This window comes from Henckelia pumila, chromosome 1 (genome assembly GCF_033568475.1).
Source record: "Henckelia pumila isolate YLH828 chromosome 1, ASM3356847v2, whole genome shotgun sequence".
Lineage (NCBI taxonomy): Eukaryota > Viridiplantae > Streptophyta > Magnoliopsida > Lamiales > Gesneriaceae > Henckelia > Henckelia pumila.
The window spans coordinates 90,079,467-90,103,876 of record NC_133120.1 but is presented as its reverse complement, the minus strand read 5'-3'; the positions used below and the strand labels follow the sequence as shown (position 1 = coordinate 90,103,876).

General features: G+C 35.0%; 5 protein-coding genes across 7 annotated transcripts; 4 read left to right on the top strand and 1 right to left on the bottom strand.

Moving 5' to 3' along the window:
* Nucleotides 1-1,454: 1,454 nt before the first annotated feature.
* Nucleotides 1,455-4,341, top strand: LOC140874977 (ornithine transcarbamylase, chloroplastic). Its single transcript, XM_073278492.1, has 5 exons — nucleotides 1,455-1,708; nucleotides 2,255-2,589; nucleotides 2,794-2,925; nucleotides 3,040-3,315; nucleotides 3,812-4,341. Exons 1-5 carry the CDS (start codon nucleotides 1,510-1,512, stop codon nucleotides 3,992-3,994), a joined length of 1,125 nt encoding a protein of 374 aa, XP_073134593.1. The 5' UTR covers nucleotides 1,455-1,509; the 3' UTR covers nucleotides 3,995-4,341.
* Nucleotides 4,342-5,299: 958 nt separating this feature from the next.
* LOC140875128 (uncharacterized) lies at nucleotides 5,300-7,354 on the top strand. The gene is made up of 3 exons (XM_073278686.1): nucleotides 5,300-5,504; nucleotides 5,804-5,870; nucleotides 6,110-7,354. Exons 1-3 carry the CDS (start codon nucleotides 5,427-5,429, stop codon nucleotides 7,057-7,059), a joined length of 1,095 nt encoding a protein of 364 aa, XP_073134787.1. The 5' UTR covers nucleotides 5,300-5,426; the 3' UTR covers nucleotides 7,060-7,354.
* Nucleotides 7,355-8,167: 813 nt separating this feature from the next.
* On the bottom strand, nucleotides 8,168-12,350 carry LOC140880889 (uncharacterized). 3 transcript variants are annotated; one of them, XM_073285755.1, is made up of 15 exons: nucleotides 11,842-12,350; nucleotides 11,395-11,492; nucleotides 11,133-11,233; nucleotides 10,970-11,048; nucleotides 10,785-10,845; nucleotides 10,648-10,694; nucleotides 10,449-10,541; nucleotides 10,272-10,362; nucleotides 10,045-10,093; nucleotides 9,775-9,891; nucleotides 9,518-9,665; nucleotides 9,294-9,386; nucleotides 9,126-9,199; nucleotides 8,586-8,628; nucleotides 8,168-8,506 (listed from the first exon to the last, which is right to left on the bottom strand). In XM_073285755.1, the coding sequence occupies exons 1-15, from the start codon at nucleotides 11,897-11,899 to the stop codon at nucleotides 8,471-8,473; spliced, it is 1,188 nt and encodes a 395-aa protein (XP_073141856.1). In that variant the 5' UTR covers nucleotides 11,900-12,350; the 3' UTR covers nucleotides 8,168-8,470. The 3 variants fall into 3 exon arrangements, with proteins under 3 accessions (XP_073141856.1, XP_073141848.1, XP_073141865.1); XM_073285747.1 differs by having other exon boundaries at nucleotides 9,131-9,199; nucleotides 11,842-12,347; XM_073285764.1 differs by lacking the exon at nucleotides 11,842-12,350 and adding an exon at nucleotides 11,639-11,803 and having other exon boundaries at nucleotides 9,131-9,199.
* Nucleotides 12,351-16,887: 4,537 nt separating this feature from the next.
* Nucleotides 16,888-21,065, top strand: LOC140860094 (calmodulin-binding protein 60 A). Its single transcript, XM_073262912.1, has 7 exons — nucleotides 16,888-17,459; nucleotides 18,472-18,550; nucleotides 18,660-18,712; nucleotides 18,807-19,291; nucleotides 19,467-19,627; nucleotides 19,774-19,980; nucleotides 20,104-21,065. The coding sequence occupies exons 1-7, from the start codon at nucleotides 17,380-17,382 to the stop codon at nucleotides 20,698-20,700; spliced, it is 1,662 nt and encodes a 553-aa protein (XP_073119013.1). The 5' UTR covers nucleotides 16,888-17,379; the 3' UTR covers nucleotides 20,701-21,065.
* Nucleotides 21,066-21,956: 891 nt separating this feature from the next.
* On the top strand, nucleotides 21,957-24,292 carry LOC140860152 (succinate dehydrogenase subunit 7B, mitochondrial). The gene is made up of 3 exons (XM_073263027.1): nucleotides 21,957-22,124; nucleotides 23,438-23,540; nucleotides 24,007-24,292. The coding sequence occupies exons 1-3, from the start codon at nucleotides 21,996-21,998 to the stop codon at nucleotides 24,078-24,080; spliced, it is 306 nt and encodes a 101-aa protein (XP_073119128.1). The 5' UTR covers nucleotides 21,957-21,995; the 3' UTR covers nucleotides 24,081-24,292.
* Nucleotides 24,293-24,410: the final 118 nt, after the last annotated feature.

The following is a 24,410-nucleotide window of genomic DNA, read 5'->3' as shown; positions in this document are numbered from 1 at the left end:
AGCAATGTAAAAAATGTACAATTTTGGATAATTAAGTGTAGCAATGATGAGTATATGCAGTACATATTGAAGAATATTAATACTAATATTTTAAAGTAGTCTAGTTAAATTGAGTTTGTATTTGATGATAATTGATATAAAATGAATGATATAATAAATTGAATTAGACTTTGGCAAAAATCAATGCATTCTAGTTAAATTTATTATATTTAGGCATTATTTACTCCATTATTTTTTGTTAGATATTTAAAATTTTACGTTTAAGCTCGTATTAATACCACATATGCTTGCTTACTTTCACGCTTCGATGTGTGTTTCGCGCTTTTTAGAACATATTATTAATTGATAATAAACTTATTTTTATTATATTATTTTTTAGATATGTAGGAAACTAAATAATTAATATAATTTTAATACTTTTATGTTTTTAAGAACTTGAAATTTATTTGTTTAAAATTAAATTTATGATAATTTTATCATTTTATTTATTATTTGAATTAATATAATTAAAATTTTAATAAAAATTGAAAGCATTTTTTTTGCGTTTAAACTCGTAGTAATCTCGTTTAAACTTGAAAAACTTGAAATTTGACCTTCACGTTTCAACGCGTTTCGCGTTTTTTAGAACCTTTATTTACACTGTCTTTGGTGGACTGGATTTGGAGGGAATTTGGATTTGCAAATACTCCTTTAGTGTTTGACAAAATAAAATTTTAAAATAGGATTCGTATTTAATATGATTTTATGAGATTTCATTTAACTAAATGAAATATTTACAAAATTGGTCGGATTTTATGGGATTTGAGTTTATAAAAACAATAAAATTATTTCTAATAATAAATTTATAAATTTTAATAATAAATTTAAGTTTTCCTAATATTTTTTTTTAAAAAAATATCACTTTCCTAAAATTTATGCTAGTAAATTTCAATATGTATTTTAACTTTTTTCCAAACACCAAATATATGAATTCGAATTCCAAATTCAATTCCAATTCCAAATCCATTTTAAATTCTATTTTTAGGCATCCAAACATACTGTTATGCACACGAATTTTAAAAACAATCCCTTAATATATAATAGATTATTAACAAAAATGAAATATAAAATTTATTAAAAACTCGGATCTGGAATCCGTCTTGACAGAGCCACAAAGTAAAAACTGTAAGCTTAGCAGTGTTGTTTTAGTTTGTGGGGTTTTTTCAATTAAATAATAATAATAATAATAATAATAATAATAACAATAATAATGAGTAGTAATAATAATAATATTAATAAATGTAAATTGACTTTATCACAAAATATGTGAAAAAACAAAATTTCATAAAAAAAAAAAACAAGGAACCGAGAGTGGAAACGCCGGTCCATTGAACAAGAGTCGGGGTTAAACCCGGACCGGAAGCTTATATGTTTACTTAAAAAACCGTTTTATTTGCATTTCCCACCGTCACGAGTCTACTCACGACACGCTGACCTAAACCCACTCTTCAGTCACAATCCTTCACTCAGATGGCGGCGGCGGCCATTTCTTGCCACCTCTCCTCCGTCACCTCGCCGGAGGCGGTTTCAGTTTCTTCAACGTCTTCGCTCTCGTACACTGCCCGATTGCTTTACCCATCATCCAGTACCTTCGTTCCCTCACCGGCGATCTCCAGACGAATCTCGTGTCAGTCACTATTTTCCGCTCCCTCCTCCGACAATGGAAAAGGTTCGAGGTTTTTTTTTTCACTTTTCTTTTGTTGTACTTTTCTGGTTCATATTTTGTTGGTAAATCTTGTGTAGTTGTAAGCTAATTATTTTCGTGATGATGGTAGTGTCGCATTCCTTCCGTTTTATGTTATTTTTGTTTGAGTAAATTTTGTAAGTCATTGGAATTAAAAGGTAAGATTTTGGTCTGAAAAAATGTTTAGTCACTTAATTTTGGCTGCATAACTTTGTAGTTTCAGGATGTGTATTGAGTTTAATGCATTCCCTTTGTTGATATATAGGATGATTATATCTCTGTAGATATTTGGTGGTAATGCAGCGGGAAATCCCGTCTTTCTACTTGCCATCAGGCATTGGTCCTCTTATCATGATTGATGCTCCTGAGTAATCCTGATTGTTTGCATGCAAAATATTGTATTATCTTCGCCATACTGTGGGATGTAAGCATCCTCAATGGAAGCACATTTTATCCATGCTTTACTACCAATTATCTACCAGTGTTTATTGCTTAAGACTTCTAATATAAGCATTTTATTTAATATTTCAGCAAAAGCAGGTCTGAAGGATTTTCTTCACATCAGAGACTATGATAAAGACACCATTTTAAAGATCTTAGATCGAGCCAAGGAGGTCAAGTCAATGATAAAATCCGGAGACGGAACATATCTTCCCTTTAAAGGGAAGACAATGGCAATGATATTTGCTAAGCCATCCATGAGGACGAGAGTTTCGTTCGAAACTGGATTTCACTTGCTTGGCGGGCATGCTCTGTACCTGGGACCTAACGATATCCAGATGGGTAAACGGGAAGAAACTCGTGATGTTGCTCGGGTTCTTTCTCGCTATAATGATATCATTATGGCTCGAGTTTTTGCACATCAGGTATGCTGGTCGGGTTTATTCGATTAAGTACGTCTAGTTTTTTCAAGTGCTTGAATGTGCTCTACAGTGGCATTCATTGTCACCATTAAAATGTTGTATTGGATCCGATAAGCATGCATTTTTGTTAGGTGCCATTTCAATTTCTTGATGATGTCTTTAGGAGCTAAATCTTGCTAAATTTTATTCACTCATTTCTTTCTGCAGGACATTCTAGATCTTGCTGAATATTCTTCTGTGCCCGTGATCAATGGGCTGACTGACTACAACCATCCTTGTCAAATAATGGCCGATGCACTCACGATCATAGAACATGTTGGACGACTGGAGGGAACTAAGGTTGGCTTTATAGGTTGGATATAGCCATTTATGATGATAGCCTCTATGCAATAATTCTGGATTTTGAAGTTATTGATGTTTATTGTTTGATATTGGCATATTGCGATTCTTTAGGTCGTTTATGTTGGTGATGGAAACAATATCGTGCATTCTTGGTTGATGCTGGCATCAGTGATCCCTTTCCATTTTGTTTGTGCCTGCCCTAGAGGTTTTGAACCTGATGCCAGGACGGCAAAAAGTGCAATAAAAGCTGGAATCGGCAAAATCGAAATAACTAGTGCCCCCAAAGAGGCTGTAAAGGGAGCTGATGTTGTCTATACAGATGTTTGGGCTAGCATGGGACAAAAGGAAGAAGCTGAATACCGCCGTAAAGTCTTTCAAGGATTCCAGGTATGCAACTAGCTAGGAAAATTTATATGGCCTCTTGATCATGCACCTGTAATGACTGTCTTGTTGGTATATCATAGGCGCTAAGTTATAGTTTCTCGGAAATTTATCTCATGAGAAGCCATAAAAGTGGATTGGTTTCCATCTCAGCATGGATATTTAAGTTGGGGTCAAATCTGTGTCTTTAGTCAGTCATGTTGCTAGTGTGTGGAATTCTTGTTAGCCATCTAGGTCGATGTTCATTGCAAGATTAATATATGGTATTGAGTTGAATATTTGGTCTCTAATTCACTATCCTTCAGTTTCAATGTCGTGTTGATCGAAAAAAGTGGCACCTTGGACGTAGTTGTGTTGTGTTGAGCAAAAAAGTTGGCACCTTGAACTTATTTTTGCTCATCTAGCAATGCATTCTTTTTGGCCTAAATTTTAAATGACAACGTAATTGATAGATTTTGTTTCCTCCCAAGTCGTCATGAACTCTGATAAAAAATTTGTGTAGGTGGATGAAGCCCTGATGGAATTGGCAGGTCCAAAAGCCTATTTTATGCATTGTTTACCAGCAGAAAGAGGTGTTGAGGTCACTGATGGCGTTGTTGAAGCCCCAAACTCTATTGTCTTCTCCCAAGCAGAGAACCGGATGCACGCACAAAACGCAATCATGCTTCATGCTCTTGGGTTGTGAAGGCACACACAAAACGCAATCATGCTTCATGCTTTTTGGTTGTGAATGGCCGCATCAGCAGAAGACATGTTTTAAATCTTCTTATTCTATGCCGATCCGTTCCTTCATCCTACAACTTAGTTGCAGGTGCCTCGCACCCGCTCTCTCTCTCTCTCTTGTGTTAGATGAACAAAATGTTGGAAATAAATAATCACCCTTCTCTTGTTCGATTTGAGTTGGTCTTTGTCATGAATTAGATAATCCTAATCATGAAAATGCCATGACCACAGACTACCAAATGGTCAATGCAACAATATTTATATCCAATTGGGAGAATGATATATAAAAATCCAAACGATCGACATATCTCATTTTCATTTGGATTAAGAGGCGATTTGTTGTCTTAATTGAAGTATCGTCTTTGTCAATACACAACCAAAGTCATGGGGTGTCTCCTTTTATTACATCGGAGACATGGGACTGAAAGTGGTGCAAGAAATCAGGTGGTGTAAATATATTCGTCTATAGAGGAGGAAATTGACATACAAGACTTGATATTTGACTTTAATTTTGATCTTTTGGGGTTTTTGGTATGGAAAATAGTAGAATAGTTTTCTTAAAATAAAATTTAATAGCCTTTTTATAATAAAATTTTTTATTGGATATTTTTCATGTTAAAGATTTGTTGTCCCCAACAGTTGAAACACTATCACCTCAACATGGAATTCTTTCTAATATGCAAAATTGGGACATATGGGTCTCAACAGCCAATCCGGTATGTCTTACGACAAAGAGACACGAAAAAGGAGATTCAAACCAACAAAATTCTAACTCTTAAAAGTTTAAATGACGAACAAATTCAATACTATTTTAAAAATTTCCACCTCAAACTCGATTCGAAATTTGAATGATTTTCAATTTTCGACTCAAGTTTGTGTAATGTACAAGAAGTATTTCTTGAAAATAATCAATAGAAATGCTTGAAATATAATATAACATAATATTATATTATATTATATTAGTAAAATGTTAAATTTCACGAGTGGTCATCAGATCATCAATAAAATCATTTAATTTCAAACTCGTTTAAAAAAAACTTGAAACATATTTGAAATCAACTTCAGATTTAAAATACTAATAAACGATTTTATTTTCTGCACGCTTTAACTCGACGACATTCACTCTTAAGATATTTTTGATGATGTTGACTATAACACCCCGCAGTCACCGCCATATGCAAAACAAAATCTAAGGGCAAAATGGGCAAAAGAATTGAATATATATGCGTCTTGTTGTGTAGCCCACGTCCTCTCTTTGTAAAGGCGTAAAAAGATCTGCGAAAAAGGGTTGAGCGTTGCAGAGGAATCCGTTATCCACATTCTCCCTCTAATTCAACCGTTTCATCTCCGATCAATTTAGGGTTTCTCCGATTCAACATCCACTCCACTCAGAGATGGTTTCTGATTCGATCCCCAGCGCCTCTATCCCTATGGCCTCCTCAAACCCCAAAGATTTTGCCAAGAAAAAAAGGGTATGCTTTGTTTGTTTTTTTTAAAAAAAATTTTGTGATGTGTTACCAAATTCCTTCTTGCATTGTATTGCATGTATTTCCGTGTGGTTTTATTTAAATTCTTGTTCTGTGAGGCTGTAGGATTATTTTTTTAGGGGGTGGAGGTGGATGTGACTCTGTCAAATGTCATTTCTTTGTGGATTTCAAATTTAATTTCAATGTTTTCTGTGATTGTGAGTCTTCAAGGATGTATTTTTCTTGTACAATTTGAGTTTTGGGGGTCATATTTGACGTTGAGAGTTTTGTCTTCTGAAATTTAGGCTAATCGCTCGGCGAAACTGAAGCAGTGCAAGCTTGATGCTCGTCGTGAGCAGTGGCTTTCTCAAGGTTTGAAGATGTTGCTCTTATTTTCACATGCATTCGGTTCCCTTTACCTCCACGCGCATGGCAAAACATTTCTCTGCATTTTTTGTTTAATTATTTATCAATGCATGTTTTCTTTGTTTTGTTTATGTTTGGTATCTTATTATTATTTTCTTGCTGTTAGTGTGTGTGCACCTATTTTAAAGAAAGTGTTGCTTTATTATCCTTTAATATTTTGTGATTGCAATTTTATATATTTTCAGTAAAAAATAAGGGGAGGTGTAAGGAGGAACTAAATAGTGGAGCAGGGAAACATGGGGGGTCATCTGTGGATACAGAGAACGAGAGGGACCTGATGATGGAGAAAACGGAGATAAATCCAAGAGGTGGTGATGAGAGTTACGGGGATGGATCATTGATCCATCATTACATTGACTCTGGATCCTCACCTTCAGACAGTCCTACAAGTCATGCCAGTAGTTTATTGGGAAGTAATCATTCTGGGACCAACTTTACCGCAAGTAGCAGAAGCTGCTGCAGCAGCAGAAGCAGTCGCAGCAGTAGCAGCAGCAGCAATGGGTGCGATCCAGAAATCATGAGTGAGGAAGATGATGGTGATGATGGGTGCTTGGATGACTGGGAGGCTGTGGCTGATGCATTGGCTGAAACTGATAAAAAGCCTGAGCATACCCCTGACTCAGAGTCGGGTTCATTGCCATTTGAGAACCATGGAAATTCCACTTCTCATTTCGAAATAACAAACCAAGTGATTGAGATTTCAAATGCAAATCCAGAGATTGGAAGAATGGGTGGGCAGAGGCCTTCAGCAAATTGCCGAGCTTGGAGGGTAGATGATGCTCTCCGGCCTCAATGCCTACCCACTTTATCGAAGCAGTATAGTTTCCCCTTGAATTCTGAGCGGCGCATTGGCCTTGGAGCATCTGTTTGGGCATGTAAGAATGTTGGGCTGGTCCCCTCGTCTTGCCCAATATGCTTTGAAGAGTTAGACTGCACAGACTCGAGTTTTCTCCCTTGTTTGTGTGGATTCAGGCTCTGCCTCTTCTGTCACAAGAGGATTCTGGAGGAAGACGGGCGTTGTCCAGGCTGCAGGAAGCAGTATTCCCCTGACCAAGTTGAGGGAGAGCCAAAACTGGATGGAGGCGGTTTGACTTATCAGTTGGCTCGTTCTTGTAGCATGATAACAAGGTCTTAGGAAGAGTTTAATTCTTGAACTTGTTTCTCCAAGCATAACTTGCATGTGTGTTTACTGCCAGACTCATCTTCACAGTCTTTTGGTATTGGTATATAAACGATAATTTTGATTACAGGGCAATTTGTTTTAGTCCTCTCTCTGGTATCTGTTGATGAACTCTGTACCGTGCTTATGCTGATTTAGAAAACCCGTTATCCTGTGAATAGATAAAGTGCTACAGAAATGGAACGTTTAGAACTTTATTATTAATATTAATATTAATTAATTATTAATTATTAATATGAAATTTTGCTCCGGGGTGATGTATATCTTGTGCTCTTCTTGATGATAACATTAAGTGAAACTCTTCGACATTTTTTTGACTGATTTGCTAACTTCTTGCCTTGCCTCTATGGTATTTGTTTTATGATAATATCCTTTGACTTCATCGTTACATGATCCTCATTCTTTTGTCAGCATTTGGAAAGTTGAAGTGTATCTATTACACAGAATTCTGCCGGTTTCAACATGATTAGGGATGTAAATGAGAACTGTTCGTGTCTCGGCTCGTTAAAACCTCGTTCGAGCTCGTTTAATGAGGCTCATTAAGCCAAACGAACCAAGCTCGAGCTTTACAATATTCGGCTTGTTAGCTCGTGAACATGCTCGTTAACAGGCTCGTTAACAAGTTCGTAAGTCATTTCTTAGACGAAAAAATAATAGTATTGATATTTAATTTATAAATTTACACTTTACTTATGAAAAATTTTGAAAAATTTATAAAAATTAATTTATTAGAATAAAGTTACAAATTTTAATAATAATATTATATTTTTTTCAAATATATAATTTAGTTTTTAATTAATTTAATGAATATTTAAATTTATAGTTTAAATATATATTAAGCTCGTTTAGGCTCAATAAAAGCTCGAATAAGCTCGTGAGTCATGAATATATTCGTTAAATAAGCTTGGGCTCGGTTCGTTTATAAATGAACCGAGCTTGAACATTCAAAAGCTCGGCTCGACTTGTTTACAACCTAAACATGATGTAATATAAGGAAGTATATCTATGTCAGATGCAAAATTAATTAAACAATAAAGAAAACATTTAATATTGCATACGCTCGACTTATGCTATAAAACTTTCGTACATAAAATGTAATTTTTATAATAATCTAAGATATGCACACGCGCGCGCGCCCCTTGTAACAAACAAGAAGGCGAGTCAGTTTATGACAACAAAGGAAATGAGAATCTACAAAAATAAAGAATTACGCAAAAAGGGAGGAAAAAAAAAAAAGGCATAAATACACGAGAATGAGGGCAGTAAACTGATTGAAATATTTGGCAATGGCATGGCCCATGTTACAATATGATCTCCCCTTGAACACTCACATTAAGGGTTTTGTTTGGAAGAACGATGCAGTTCACTACCACCACTTCATCCTCCACGGCCACACATTCACCTTATTGCAAAAACACAAAGAAAACATGATCAGTCACTTGTTTATTTTTCAAAAAAAAATATTTGTGCCGTAAGCGTACCAAGAATAGTGACTCCAAGCTTCGCATTGTAATCACCTGAGGCCTGATATGAATCATTAAGCTTGAGAAATATTGCATCAAGAACATCAAATAACAAGAAACAAGCTAAGCTAACCATCGATCATCAACAGCGCGCTGACTATGTTTGACAATAATTTCATTAAAACTGATGAATTCATGTTTTTTTTAGCATATGAATACATGTTATTGGTCGAGACAATAAGGTATTTGTGCAAGTGTGGACTGTAGAGCAACTGATTTCACAAGACTAGGCTCAAGTCAAACAAGTTGCGTTGTATGCATAGAACAGGGAAACGAAAAGGGTTTGTGTTTACGAGGGCAAGAGGACACAAAAAGATATATGAACCAAGTCATGAACTAGTTCATGAGCCACTGTAAAAGCTAAGACCACTCTTTTTCATAGCCACTAGGTTTGTGTTGGGATTTGATCATTTGAATGAATTTGTTCCCATTTTGAAGACCTTCATTTGGTTCAGATTTTTGGAATAAAATTTCACGAATTTTGATCAAATCTCATACCGTACCTGAACTCTGGACCATCTTCCGATGGACGACTTCCATCCGACGATGGCATGAATTAATACCGCATTTTCCTGATAAGCATCAACACAAATAATTCATTTCAAATCATCGGAATACATTCATGAAAAAGTGTATTTCATGTCCGTCAACTTGGGAGAATAGTACCTTGATCTCAACATCATCAAGAATAATGCAGCTGACAAGCCTCGCGCCAGCTCCAATTCGAGCATTGGCTGAGACTGAAACATTCGGTCCAATCTTCTCAGCATTGACCGGAAAGAACATAAAAGCAAATCAGACCACACTTTCAAATAAATAAAAAAGTTCAGAGCACAAAGACGCGAAAAGAGAAGAAACTCTGGTTTCATAAAACATGTCAGCATGCATACCTTTGCCGTTGGATGGATTTTTGCGGATGGATGAATAAATACGTCCCCGGAAATGGTAGCTTTCTTCATGCCATCTCCACTTGCCAGAAGATGAGGTGAGGTATGCCTAAATTGAGCTAAATACAAGCCAGAACATTTTAAAGACATTCTGCACAATGAAAAATTATTTTTTTGTAAGCACGAATAATTAGAAATATTAACATTTCCAATAAAAGAATGAGTCCATAAAAGAATGAGTATTGGATATTATTCCTCACCCTGGAGTTTTGATTTGTTCCCAGAAGTCCATTGTTTCGTACACGTAAAATTGCTTTTTACCAGCAAATGGCGATAGGATATCTTGATCCAATCTTACAAATCCAGCAGGCAAACTCCTGTCAGATGAACTTATATTAGGAATAAAAAGAGAAATAATATTGATGATTCATTCATTGTTTTACATCTCTACCAACCAACTTAAAAAGACAAAGTCAATGAGGAAAAAAAAAGCGTTGAAGAATCGGGCAGTTGTATGTTGTAGGTTCTACCTGTTTGCAGGTTGAAGTGCTTCAAAGCTGGATAAACGTCTTAGAGTTGCTGCAAATAACGAAAAAGAATATATCGTCATGCATTTTGGATAAAAATGGAAAAATTATACTTGCAACTCACAAATTGGGAATCACAAAGACTGGAGTGAACGGAATAAAAGAGCAGTAGACTGGAGTGTACCAGAAATTCTGGTACACAAAACCAAGCTTCAAATATTAAGACTAACCTCTACTCTTTTGTTGTGTAGATACACCTTGAATAGCCGTAAAGATGTCTGGGGTGAATATATATACACCGCAATTTATATGGTCACTCACCTGTTTACCACGTACACAGCGCAAATTTTATTGTATATCTCAAAAAGGCCGTGAAGCTAACTTGGACTTTGGATTTTCGTACATACAAAAGTTTCGGGTTTCTCTGCATAGTGCAAGAGTTCATTAGTATCAGGATCAGCCACAAGTTCCCCAAACTGGTTTGCCGACTCAGGAGAAACCTGAAAAAGAGAAATATGAACTAAAAAGTGCAAGAAATGGCTTTATAACAAAGAATGAATATAGAATCATCCAGGGTCTATGCAGATGGAAAGTAAAGCTATTAACCTTGATCACCAAAATCGTTCCAATCCCACCATATCTTTTGTGGGCATCTGCCAGATATACCATTGATTGAAGTTCAATATTCCATAAACATGGTGAGATTTAAAAATAGATAATTTTAATCTCAGGCACCAAAATACCTAGCATCTCAGGCAGTGGGAAGCTGCAACAAACATCACAGTTCAGCAAAACGACGTGTGACTGCCACATAAAATGCCAAATGGTGTTAAAATATCCTAAAATCAAATGATAAATAAAGTGTGGTCTCTACTTGAGGTTACTACACATCTATGGAAAATAATATCAGACTATTGCAGAAACGAACCGGGTTCTCTTCCATAATGAGTTCCCTGAAGTGATAAAGTCCACCGGCCGAACCGTGTGGTTTGTCCTCTCTCAAGTATCTGATGACAGATGAAAAAGAGTCAAGACGAACAATAGAAACTATGACAAATGCAGAAAAAATTCTAGTGTAGCATCAAAATTACCGGACAGGAACTCTAAACTCATTAGAAATTGAAGAGACCAATAATGTGAATTCACGCTCATCATAGAAACCAATAAGGTAGATCTGAGCCAGATTTGGGATCTAAAAGATAAATCACATGAACAAGTTATAATTATACAGCTTAGCAGGCCACAAACTTTTGTGCATGCTTCTCACACCATCAAATCTAAAGTAACAGGCCTTTCAGTAAATTTACATTCAAGAGTAATTATGCAAACATGCAATGGGCATGTGATGCATACCCGTTTACATGCCGATATCGGATGATTAACCATCGGTTGCCCTGCCAATGGAAAGAGGGGCTTCGGTATATTTAACGACAATGGTCTGAATCTGGTACCTGCATTCCCAAATCATTGTCAGAACAGCGGAACAAAAAAATTTGCACCATACTGTTGTCCAAACTTAAAAGATCCAAACTTTCAACCAGAACTCCCTACAAATTCAAGAATCACAGTGAAATTGTGAGATCAAGAAAAGGGTTGCCTTATCCAATCTCAAAAGTTCAAACTCTCAACAGCAACTCCCTAATTTCAAGAATCTCAAGGGAACCGCGTAAAGATGACCGGTTATATCCTCCAAGCATCCAAATCAAGACTACCGAGTAACATATTTCCTTTATGACAAGTGAAACACATCAATGATCAATTACAACTTAAAGCTAAATATTAAGCTAAGAAAAATCACACCTTTAGTGGGTCCACCCACCATGATCACTGCTACAACTCTCTCTTCTGAGCTGCCCATTAATCATCAACGAGAAATCCACAACCCCAAAACTCAAAAACTCATCATTCAGCCAATTTCTAGCTGTAGCAAACAGCTCCAAGTAACAAACTTTAATGCTTAAGTACACATCCAATAAAATAAATCCCAAATTGACATGAGGTATTATTAATTCCTCTCAATTATTCAAGATGATAAATCTTGAATTAAATCATGTGGGCACACAGAGTGTTCTTAAACTAAACGGATTAACAAAAGTAGGAAGTCTAAGGATTTAGATTCATATAATAAATGGGATTTTGATTTGGAATGGATCCAAATCCATTAGGTGTGATCGGTTAGCAACATAAATGCTGTTTCAAGTACTGGGAAACCGGAAACGGATGCGGTGATATACAAAATGCCAACCCATAATGTACGGGACATGCCCATTTAATCCCAGGTGGAGAAATGTAACGTCATATATAGACTAACTTATCCTTGGTTGTCGATTTGTACGGGACAATTTACAGGAATACCTATCAACTTGACAGAGTTCAAGAATGCATGGAGAGGGTGATTTTATGGTACGTCCGGTGACCTACACCGTTTTTTTGTGTTTTTTATTAAAATGTTCGCGCGAACATCTTGCTGAAAAAAATCATGTGAACTTCGCCTGTACTTTTTTTTTGAGATGATATTTTTTGTCATTTAGTAAGATTTTCGCACGAACATCTCAAAAAATCAAGGAGTGTTTCAGATGTAGCATAGAATCACCCGCAACTTGTGACTTCCGCCGACACCGCCGTTTTCCAAGCTCAAACACTAAGATTTTGGGCCGCTGGAAGGGAGGGCCCATTTCGATGCGGCCCATAGTCCATTACTAAGAGGGTTTGGACAATGGACATGTAAACTTTTGGGCTTCGAGAGTCGGGAAATGCCCTCGGGCTTGGGCACAGACAAGTTCAACAGGCTATCATGATTCGTGTATCCAATAATCCCACGGGGCCAGAGAAAAGGTTTGCAAGAATTGGTTTATTTCGTGTATTTTTATTTTCATCTTTTAATTTGCAGCAAAATATTTAATACGTTTTTTTTCCAATTTTTTTTTTATATGTATTTGTAGTAATTTGAGATGTATGTTAGTTTACCACCGACAGATTAATTAGAGTGTTATCAAGTACTTTGAACACACCAGTTTTTTTTTTCCAAGAAAACCTTTTGTAACATGGTTTCGCGGATCAATTTTGTGATACAGATATCCTATTTCTCACTCATAAAAAATTATATTTTATATATGTTAAAAATATTACTTTTATTTGTAAATATATGGGCAATGTTGACACGTCTCACAATAATCTTATTATTATTATTATTATTATTATTATTATTATTATTATTATTATTATTATTATTATTATTTATTTATTTATTTTTTGTATGAATTTAAACATTTTTATAAGATCATTGTTCATAAATTTGTTAAATTTTTTATATTTCTTTTATGTAAGAATAATGTTGAAGATACAATCAATATATCGTACACTGATATTTACAACAACTATATTGTGAAATTTTGGTATTATATCGTATATTTTGATATTATATCGTGAGATTTTTTATTTAATGTATCACGAGATTTGATAAATAAAATTTTTGTACTGAATGTTTTTTAGTATAAGAATTGTTGTACAAATTTCGTTGTAACTGTTGCATAACTTCCATAAATGATAATTAAGGAGCCAATAATTAATATTAATTAGGCATGAATAAACTTCCAAAAATAACACATTATAATAATATTTAATGTAACATAATCAATCATTTAACTACAACGCCAGTGATCATTATAAGCAATTACTGTCGAAAGCTCAATGACAACAGATTTCTACTAGCTAGCTAGATTTGATTTTTCCTGCTAAAAATTGCTGCTGTTAACCATTATCATGATCCTGAGATTTTTATTTTACATTCATTTTTGAAATGCATACTTTTTTTTATATGGTGAGCATATGTGGACCGGCGGAGGTGACAAACATACATGCTTGTACATCTAATAGATGAACGACACGTTAGTTGGTATATATAATTTTGATATGATATATATATATTATATATATTCACGTACGTAAACGGTGAAACATTTGAAATAGGTTCGATTGGTTGTGTTTTTGAAAGTGATAAAATTATAGACCTGCACATAATAATTCATGCATGCACGTGATTCCTAGCTATCTCCTAGTACTTCATAAATTTGTCTATGGCCATTGCAATTCCCAGGTCACCAAGGGAGTGTTTGCAATAGAATATGCTTTTGTAGAAGTGATTAATTTATAGATTATAAAAAAGTTAATAAAAATCAAAAGTTGGTAGTGTTTGGAAACAAATGTGAAAATCTAAAAATCAAAGTTGAGTAGTGTTTGATAAATAAGTGATTATAGTGATTTTAACAATGACCTTCTTATTAGAATCACTTTTTGAGAATCATAATCACCACATGACTAGCTTTTAGATTTCAATTAAGTTAAAGCATAAACTAACACATAATCTAGGTTTAAAAAAGGAAAATTTGCTCAAAAATCCCCAAATGCAAACATATTTTGCTTTGGGGTCCCTAGTCATAAAATGTGGTACAAAACAATACAAGATGTGGTACAAAACCATACAAAATGTGGTACAAATTAACAAAAATTGTGGTACAAAAAAATGGCTAGGGAGTGCAGAGCAAAATATGTTTGCATTACGGATTTTTGAGCAATTTGCACTTTAAAAAACACACAAAAATGATTTTTTTAAATAAAAAACTAACAATTACTTTTTTTTAGTGATTGCAAATACTCCACAAGTCTAGATAACGATTTTTAACATCAAAAAATTCCGAAACTTTGGTACGAAAAAAATCCATATTGATACCATATAAATACCGAAAAAATTCGGTATACCGAAAAAATATCTGTATATCGAAAAAATTTCGGTACGGTATGCCAAAATTTCGGTATTTCGGTACGGTATGTCAGCCCTAAGCTTATGTGCTGACATTTATTTTACTAGCTAGCTATTTATATATAATTGATTTATATGCATAAATAAATAAACCAGAACACTATTTTTGAAACATAATTGTATGGAATCAATAATTCTACCTGATTATATATATAAATATAGATGTATATTATAGATCACGTACACAAATATATTAGGTGGAGAACAACTACTACTTATTACGATAAGGAAGATAACATGTACAATAACTATTGCACCCCCCAAAAAATCCAGATTGTAATAAATGATTGAAAGGAAAAAATATGGATTCCAAATTCAAATATTTGTCACTGTCGTAAGGAAGTTTCGTAGAAACTAATTGAGCTTGTCGAGTTGCTATTTATATTATTAAGGTTTGGCATGTTTTCTATCCTTTAATTTCAGACGGTCGCAAGCTATCATCATTTCAAGAGTACGAGCCCAAGATGACAATGATTTATGATGTTTGAGTCGTCGAATTATATGAACATTAACCGGTCATGGATTTGATTCTCCATACTCATATTTTCTCGAGTGATCAGTTTTTCATATCAGATTTATCAATACGATATTTGATAATGATCTCAGTACAAAGATTTTTTGACACGCAATAAGCACTGAATTATCGGGGTTGTAAATTCCATGGTACGTAGTGAAGAAATAACAAAAATAACAAAGTACAAGACAAAGATATTTGTAGGGATGAAAATGAGCCGAACAGTTCGCGAGCTGTTCGAGGCTCGGCTCGTTAAAAACTCGTTCGAGCTCGTTTAATGAGACTCGTTAAGACAAACGAACCAAACTCGAGCTTTACAATGTTCGGCTCGTTAGCTCGTGAACATGCTCGTTAGCTCATGAACATGCTCGCAAGTCATCTCTTAGATGAAAAAAATAATAGTATTGATATTTAATTTAGAAATTTACACTTTAATTATGAAAAATATCGAAAAATCTATAAAAATTAATTTATTAGAATACAATTACAAATTTTAATAATATTATTATATTTTTTTCAAATATATAATTTAATTTTTAATTAATTTAATAAATATTTAAATTTATAGTTTAAATGTATTAAACTCGTTTAGGCTCGATAAAAGCTCGTGAGCCATGAATATATTCGTTAAATAAGCTCGGACTCGACTCGATTATAAATGAATCGAGCTTGAACATTCAAAAGCTCGGCTCGGCTCATTTACATCCCTAGATATTTGCATAATTATTCAATTTGTATCATCGTATTAAATTTTTTTTAATTCCTACCTTATGTTAATTATTTTCTATCTGGGGGATATGCTCGTAAAATACCAACCGGGCCAAGAAACATCCAATTTTAAAGATTAATTAATTTATACTCAAATTAACATATATTTTTCGTATGACAATTAAAATATTATAATATACTATTTCGGGAAAAAAGATTTAGAGGACTTTCGGTGAAATTTTGTCTTTCTATCTTAAAGAAATTAAAATCAGCACCGATTCGTATTTTAGAATTAATATTTTCTTTCTTTAAAATGCAATTTTTAATATTTATGAACAAAATTTTAATAAATAATTACTGATAAATTCATTTCGAAAAAATTGCAAATTTAGTCCTGTATATTTGTCACTTTGCGATTTTGGTCCTTTATGTTTTCACATTCTAATTTTAGTCCTACATGTTCTGATTTTTGGCAATTTCGGTACTTTTTATTCGAAAATGCTTACGTGACACTGTATACGACAGCTCCACATCAGCATTGAATTGGTGCTATGTCAGCGCCACGTCGGAAAAAGAACTAAAATTGCCAAAAAAAATAAAAATAACGAACTAAAACTAAAATCTGAAAATATAAATAACTAAAATCGCAAAGTAACAAACGTACCGAACCAAAAATGCAATTTTACCGGTCATTTCCTAGGCGAATTTGCGACCAAAGTGGGCCCCTCACCGGAGCTCCTCCAACTCCATATTTGCTTATTTCAAACCTCGTTCATCGTTATATAGCCCACACCTCCCAGAAAATTTGAACTAAAATCCCACAAAATGTAACCAAGAAAACCCTAAATAATCTGCCTTTTGGAAATCTAGAAAGCCGTGAATCTTTTAAGAATCTTCAGCTCGTATATTGAGACCATATACTCGCCACTTCTTGGATTATACGTTTGTGATTTCCAAATTTTTTTTTATCGTTTAGTTTCATTCCAATGTCATAAATCGTTTGTTCTTTCATCCTCTCATGATGCCACCCACAAACAAGAACACACACACCCCATTACTAAATTTATTATTTTTTGCTCCGTAATTTAGTTCTTTTGCATCCCTTGCTACATTTAATGTAGCACTGCATGTTGTTCGGGTTTTTTTCCCTGAAGAAATATGCTTTCTATTGCTTCTCTTATCCGTGCCGCTGCGGTTGCTTTATCTATGTTATTTGCTGTTATTACACGTTTGAGAGTATCCATGATGAAGGCGTAGGGTGCTTGCTGCCTTCGTTTTCTTTGGCGCCGTTCTGGAAATGTCTCAGAAGCGGCCGCAACAAGGGGAAGGTTGCTCCTCTGATGGCATGCGTCCCAGGAAATTGCCTTCTTTTAAAAGGTTAAGTTTTTGAAATCCCAACATAAAAAATTTTATGCTCGTTTTTGTTGAATATTTTTTTGTCATTAGCTGGACGTTTCAGTGTTATGGGATGTGGGATTTTGCTAATCTCTAGACCTTTTTTTTTTGTTGGTTTTTCATGATTCTTGATTCTTGATGTGACTGTACGTATATTGTACCTTTACTGCTGTGCTACAGTCATGATTCATCTTGATTCTCGCTTCACGTGAGTCGAAAGTACAGCCATTAAATATTTTTGTGTTTTTAAAATTTTAAGAAATATTATTGTAATTCCGTTCATTGCAGGGAAGGTGGTTTTGAAATTTGAATAATTTGTTAGCAAGAGAACATGAGCTTTTAATTTACACTGACATCAATTTATTTTGAGTTTGATGCATTGTGGCTTGGAATTTTGGGTGGGATTTCATTTCTTTGGTTGGCCATTAATTAACAAGACAAAAAAGCTAGAATGTGTTATGTGTGGTTTACATTTAGTGGTAGGAAAATTTTGGTTTGGTTTTGTTCGCTTAAAAGGGAATTCTGAAGTGCTTTTGTGCTTGGAGACCTCCTCACGCAGCCCTTTAAGTGCACATCTTGAGCGTATAGCACACCATCTTAATGAATGTCGTAGCCATTTGTATTTGCTTGTACCACAAAAAAAATCTATTTTGGTGTTATTCAATGGCTTCTAAAGTTCTAAACTACTTGTTTTCTGCTGTAAGGCATAAATGTTTTGATCATGTGCTTGACCGATGACATGGAATAATTGAGCTAAATAATGTGTATTCCTTTGGACTAAGTTGAAAGAATTTAGTTGAAGCTGGAATGAAAGGCGGGTTAAGTTAGTTGCATTCTGGATGAATTTTTATGTTACCTGAGAAACAAATACTTATGGAATTTTGGAATTTTTACGGGCCTCGATTTGCAATTTATCAGTTCACAGGAGACACGAGTTTTCACAGCATTTCTCCTTATAGTTTTCTCGAATATCTTATCCATGCAATTTTTGTAGAGTGGTGCTAGATGTAATGAATCTGCAGAGACTCCAACAGCTGACGGAGCCGGTTCTGGAGCCTTTGATTCGTCGAGTTGTAAGTTCACAGCCTTGAAATACATGCTTTGTGAAATTTCTACTCGGTGTTTCTTTAATCATTACTCAAATCATTAGTAACTCTGGTCTATTTTATTGTTGGATCTCAGGTGAAAGAGGAAGTGGATTTAGCGTTAAGAAAATACTCAACTAATATGAAACGGTATAGGATCAGATTTTTTAGTGGAAAGAACTAATGATCATCCTTATGGTTATATTCTTATATGTTTTGACATTAACATGATTTTTTAATCTAGGAATTGTGCGAAAAACACACAAGGTTCTGAATCAAGAGCTATGCAGTTTTTAAATGCCATATCCTTTCCTGTGTTTACTGGGACTCGAATCGAAGGAGAAGGGTGCAACAATCTGGCTGTAGCTTTATTTGATGCTCATACAGGGAAAGTTGTTTCAAGTGACCCTGAATCATCTGGAAAAGTTGAAATTGTGGTTCTTGAGGGAGATTTTGATGGCGAGGAAGGAGACAATTGGACTCCTGAAGATTTCAAGAATAACATAGTGAGAGAAAGAGAAGGCAAAAAATCCCTTCTGACGGGGGACGTGATTGTTACTCTTAAAGATGGTATTGCTCCAATTGATGATATCTCGTTTACAGATAATTCGAGCTGGACTAGAAGTCGTAAATTCAGGTTGGGAGCCAGACTCTTCGAATATACTGGTGGTACCAGAGTAAAGGAAGCAAAATCAGAAGCCTTCATTGTAAGAGATCATCGTGGAGAATGTGAGTCCAAAGTTGATATCAGTTGGAACTTGGAATTTCTTTCATTTTAATTTTTATTGTGGCCTCTTATTGTTATTTCCACGCAACCATCCGAAGTGACGAGGCTAGAAAATTGGGAACGCGGCATAAAATTTTCAGTTATATGATTTGACTTTTTATTCCGTTCTTCCTCCAGTGTACAAGAAACACCACCCTCCATTTCTTTCCGATGAAGTATGGCGTCTTGAAAAAATTGGCAAAGAAGGAGCTTTTCACAAGCGGTTACGAAAGGAAAGAGTAAACACCGTGCAGGACTTTCTGTGTTTACTCTTCTTGGATCCCACAAGGCTTCGAAGTGTAAGATTTAATGCATTATACTATGTTTATCATTAAAAGTTTTGACATAGTAATGTCGATTATTTCCTTCCATTACTTCAGTATTCGTGTAGCAAAAACAGAATGAACGCTCCTTAATTATCAACAATTGTTTAATATGCTTGCAGATCCTTGGGTCTGGTATGCCGCCTAAGATGTGGGATGCTATGGTGGAGCATGCTCGGACATGTGTTCTTGATAAGAAATTATACCTGTATGATTCCTCTCAATCTCAACAAAGAAATGGAGTTGTTTTTAATGCAGTAGGACAAGTGATGGGGACTTTCTCGAATGGCCAGTACATTTCTGCTGATAACCTGTCTGATCCAGAAAAGGCAGGATTCTCAATTCTCATACCTTATTACCTTGTTGGTTGTTATGTAGAATAAATTTCTTGAATCATTATTTTAGCAGGCTCAAATATGCCTCAATTTATTCGTAACCCACTTCCATTTCAGGCTGGTGCTCGGGAGCTGGTAATCTCTGCATTTAAAGACAAGGAGAACATCGTCGTTTTTTATGATGAATCCTCTCTAAATGCGTTAACCTCTTCATCATGCTTATCTACGGGTCCATCATCTTCATGTTTGCCATTTGAGGATAGTTACCTTCGAGAACTAATCTCTCAAAGGATTGATGAATCCAGCTACTCCCTGCAAAACATATCCTCCTCGGATTTCATGCAGTCAGCATATAACATCCACTATCCAGTACAAGGTGTTGAACCCATGGAGATTGGGATGGGACAAAACTCGAGTTTCCCGAATCAAGAAACCTGTAGCTTGATCTATGGCACTGATTCCATGGCTGGAGCATTCTGTGGAAACGAACCTATGCAGTTCGGTGATACAGATTTCGCGCTCCAAAGTTCAGATTTTGAACTTCCATCTGACCTACAGAGCTGCATGGATGCATTGTTGCCTGCTTCGGCAGTTCCTGTCGATAAAACTCAAAGCCGGTGGAATATTTTGTTGAGCTTATTGAGATGGAGGTTCTCGATAAGAAGGATTGTGGCCCGAAAGAACCGTGTTCGAGACATACCGAGACCATGTTAGACAGTGTACACAACTGTAAGCTAAACCACCCTTGCCCTCGCCCTCGCCCTCGAGTGGTCTTTCCACGAGACTGAATGTGAAGTTCCATTTCTGGTGGAAGCCAAGAAAACATTGCGTTCCATATCTGTAATGACTATGTACAAGTTTCGTTCGTCAGATGGTCTAAGCTTCATCGGAACCTTGAATCCTTTGTAAAGGTCTATTAGATATCTATGAATGTGTGTATTAGACCTTGAACATATCTTCATCAAATCAAATAAGGGTGTTGGTGGGTTTTTTTGGACCCAATATATGATGTTTGAGTTTTATAAAAATGAAATTTTAGCCTAGTCCATCGTATATCGAAGGCATCAAGAAAAAAAACAAATATATTTTGCCACACTTCTATGATGTGTACATTGATATTTTATACGGTATTTTTCTCCTAATAGATTATCGATTAATGTTTGATTTTGAGCAAGTTTCATTTATTGATACTACAAAGCAAAGAATGATCAAAAGTACAAAACTAACAGTTGCTCGAGAAACAAACTCATAGAAGGTGAAAAAACATTTCAAAAAAATGATTACAAACCTCTAAATAAATCAATTTAGTTTATGTTAAGAGTCATTATTATCGTTATATATTGTATGAAAATTATCAATGCACAAAGGCGTACACAATACGCCTAAAATAATATAAAATCCGAATTCGATTGCATAAACATGATCTCTTGTACAACAAATATGTTCTCTTTTCTTTGTTGATATTTACCAGTAAACAACATCCAACATTCGTTATTTTTCTGGTGTTTCTTTTTTTTAGTCCGGAGTTCTATTGACATGATAAACATTTTTTAAATGTAAATTAATTAATTGTAAATATATTGTGTTTTCTTAGAAGCGGATCTCAATATTAAAATATCATATTACGCTTAAATAGAAACTCTTTTTTTAAAAAAGGAAGTAAAAGCCTTCAACTAAATTAGGTTTTATAGCTAACCCAAATGTTTAATTCCTCCAAAGTTTATGTCACAAATTAAATTGAACTTTTTTTTTTTCATTTTAAAAATAATACAATTTATTTAAAATAAATAAAAGAGCTTCAATGTGTACGAGGATCGAGGAGCCGCGGAGGTACGCTAAAATGACATCGACATGCCAGTACGACAATAGTTTTGGGGGGGTAAACATAATTTTTGATTTGATATGGGTGATTTCGGAAATATTCAAACAAACAAGCATCAAAGTGCGAATTACACCGTTTGTGATATTTACGTTTTCATCTCGGAATTCTGTGAGCTCGGGGGAGAAAAATGGCGTTTTTACTCAACAAAACCACCCTTTCTGCGCTTCGGCTCAATTCACAGGCGAATAAAGCTGAAGATTCGTTGAGTCTATCAAGGCGTAGATTTCATGTTGAACCTGGGGCTCGCGAGAAGGCTGTGAGTGCTTAAATTGTCTGCGTTTTTTCAACTTATATATGATTCTGAAATTAGACTCGTCTGAGTTAATCTTAATTTGTGATCGTTATCGAATGAAGTAGTTATGGCGCTTATCTGAGGTTCCCGGATTAGTATAGGGGGGGAATGAGACCAAAGCGTATTACTTTTCGTCTCAGATGAGGAAGAGATTTGGATCGAGGCTGAAATCCCAGCACGGTGTTGAGAGAGAGTGAGGATAAGGGAGATTTATACAATTGAAGAGGGGCTCTCGCTCTGTTTTGGGTAGCTATTTGACCTAACCTATTGAGGCCAATATGTAGTCTCCACCCAAGCGAAATGAAAGAGTTGAGTTTCAGATGTGATTATTTATTTTTTTAGAAAATAAATTTTATAGCCTAAAATTCATTGGTTCGCCTCGTCTCCTATTCTATGGATCACCCCCTAGTAGCTCCACAGGTCAGAATTTGTGTAGCAATGTCTTCCACTTGACGAATGGTGATGCATTGGGTGACTATTTTTTATTTTATTTTATTTTTGATTGGGAGGATGTGAGATTAATCCAATTTTTTGTATAAATCCAGTGCACTTGTTTGGATATTATAAAATTTAATGTTTCTCAAATTGTTTAGCCAAAATTTTAGCCCATTTTTGTATTGATATATAATTCCAAGTTCTCCCATTTTTGCATTTTTTGAAACTATGCATTCATATATATTTCAGATCAAATCCTCAGAGCTAAGCACAACCTTAATGCTATTAAAATGTATAATCTGACTCTTATGCTTTCAATATATAGAAGTTGGATGACTTTTGTTTTCTTGTATAAAAAATTGGATCTTTTTAGGATTTTCTTTATGGACAGGCAAGCTGATCCTTTCTTCAGAGATTAGATTGCATACTAAAGGAGTTCTGTGTTTTTTTTTTTTTGTTGAATTAAGAACATCGTCTTGTATTTATTTCATGAATTTTATACTATTATGCACCGTTTCGTGAGCATATTGTGTTGCACATGCTTCCCATTCTATTATCCCAATTTGTATTATTTTTTTAATGAGTATTACAGTTTGTCCACGTGTTTCAAACCCCTATCATGCTTCATGTTCGGAAATGTGTTTGACTTTACAATTGCTAGGTTGTGTAATTATGCTACGCTCCAAAGTGATGGTTTGATGAATCAAATTATTTTCTTGCAGAAGCTTGGCAAGCTAACTGGCATGTCCGCTGCGGACGCCCTTTTGATATTTCTTTCCTTTATTCAAGAATCAATTTCTGTTTCACAGGTTCATTTGATAATGATTTTTTCCCATTTTCAGCTTTTGGCAGAAGACCCAGCTCTAAATCGCTTCAAGTCATATAAGAAAAGTGTGAAACGCCTCAAAGTATTTGGAGATGTTCTGACTATCTTCGTTGTAGCTGGTATGCTTTTTTCTACACTACAGTCTGAGTGTTCCAGTTTTAGTGTATTGTTGTGATTGTGTGAAAGCTGTTAGTCCCACTAAACTATAGGATTCACCCAATAACCTTAGGCGCGGATCATGCAATCCTCGTAAAATCTTTGTTACACATTTGATCATGACTCGAGTAACTGGTAATGCAATGATTTAGGAGGGGAAGTGAGGGTAAGAGTCTCGGAGTCTCTTTATATAGCCTGCTTGAAAAATGATTTATATTTGGATTTGAATTCAGCTTGAAATATATTCAAGCTTTGTTCAAGTTCATTATTGTTTATTTTTGGGTTTGAATTTGACTCAATTTGTCAGCTTTCTCCTCTTACAACAAACATATTATTTGATCGAATGTATCAATATATTGCTTGTACAAGTCTTAGCTAACCATTTCAAACTTTTACGTCCTCCGCACCATACATGATATTTGTTGCCAGGATGCTGCTATGAGATCTATGTTAGAGCAGTCATGCGAGAGGAAGCACGCAAACAAGCAGAAGAGAGTGTGTAACACCAGAAGCTATTCATGACGTGAAGTAGTTAACCGGACAAGGGATGCGGTGTTTTGGTTCTTTAATTCAAAAATTCCGTGTTGGAGAATAAAGTGGTTCATTATACTACTCAATGTGTGAGACTGGGGAATTTGGCATGTGAAAGTTTTCTTTTATCTTGCTTCCTTGCTATAAAATTTCAGTTGCAAGCTTACCATCATTATTTGGATCATATTTTACTCTATTTTCAGGTCTTGACATTAAAGTAATAGAATGGTCTACTTTCTTTATTAAAAAAAAAAAAAGGAATGGTCTATCATTCGGTTCGTTTCAATCTACCTATACAGGCA

Coding starts and splice junctions, on each gene's coding strand:
- LOC140874977 (XM_073278492.1), top strand. CDS start 1,510: ATGGCGGCGGCGGCCATTTCTTGCCACCTCTCCTCCGTCACCTCGCCG. Junction 1,709..2,254: donor CTCCTCCGACAATGGAAAAG/GTTCGAGGTTTT, acceptor TTAATATTTCAG/CAAAAGCAGGTCTGAAGGAT. Junction 2,926..3,039: donor GACGACTGGAGGGAACTAAG/GTTGGCTTTATA, acceptor GCGATTCTTTAG/GTCGTTTATGTTGGTGATGG.
- LOC140875128 (XM_073278686.1), top strand. CDS start 5,427: ATGGTTTCTGATTCGATCCCCAGCGCCTCTATCCCTATGGCCTCCTCA. Junction 5,505..5,803: donor ATTTTGCCAAGAAAAAAAGG/GTATGCTTTGTT, acceptor TCTGAAATTTAG/GCTAATCGCTCGGCGAAACT. Junction 5,871..6,109: donor TGAGCAGTGGCTTTCTCAAG/GTTTGAAGATGT, acceptor ATATATTTTCAG/TAAAAAATAAGGGGAGGTGT.
- LOC140880889 (XM_073285747.1), bottom strand. CDS start 11,899: ATGGGCAGCTCAGAAGAGAGAGTTGTAGCAGTGATCATGGTGGGTGGA. Junction 9,200..9,293: donor TTGATGATGTTGAGATCAAG/GTACTATTCTCC, acceptor GATGCTTATCAG/GAAAATGCGGTATTAATTCA. Junction 8,507..8,585: donor GCTTGGAGTCACTATTCTTG/GTACGCTTACGG, acceptor TTTTGCAATAAG/GTGAATGTGTGGCCGTGGAG.
- LOC140860094 (XM_073262912.1), top strand. CDS start 17,380: ATGTCTCAGAAGCGGCCGCAACAAGGGGAAGGTTGCTCCTCTGATGGC. Junction 18,713..18,806: donor TACTCAACTAATATGAAACG/GTATAGGATCAG, acceptor TTTTTAATCTAG/GAATTGTGCGAAAAACACAC. Junction 19,981..20,103: donor ACCTGTCTGATCCAGAAAAG/GCAGGATTCTCA, acceptor CTTCCATTTCAG/GCTGGTGCTCGGGAGCTGGT.
- LOC140860152 (XM_073263027.1), top strand. CDS start 21,996: ATGGCGTTTTTACTCAACAAAACCACCCTTTCTGCGCTTCGGCTCAAT. Junction 22,125..23,437: donor CTGGGGCTCGCGAGAAGGCT/GTGAGTGCTTAA, acceptor TCCCATTTTCAG/CTTTTGGCAGAAGACCCAGC. Junction 23,541..24,006: donor GACTATCTTCGTTGTAGCTG/GTATGCTTTTTT, acceptor ATTTGTTGCCAG/GATGCTGCTATGAGATCTAT.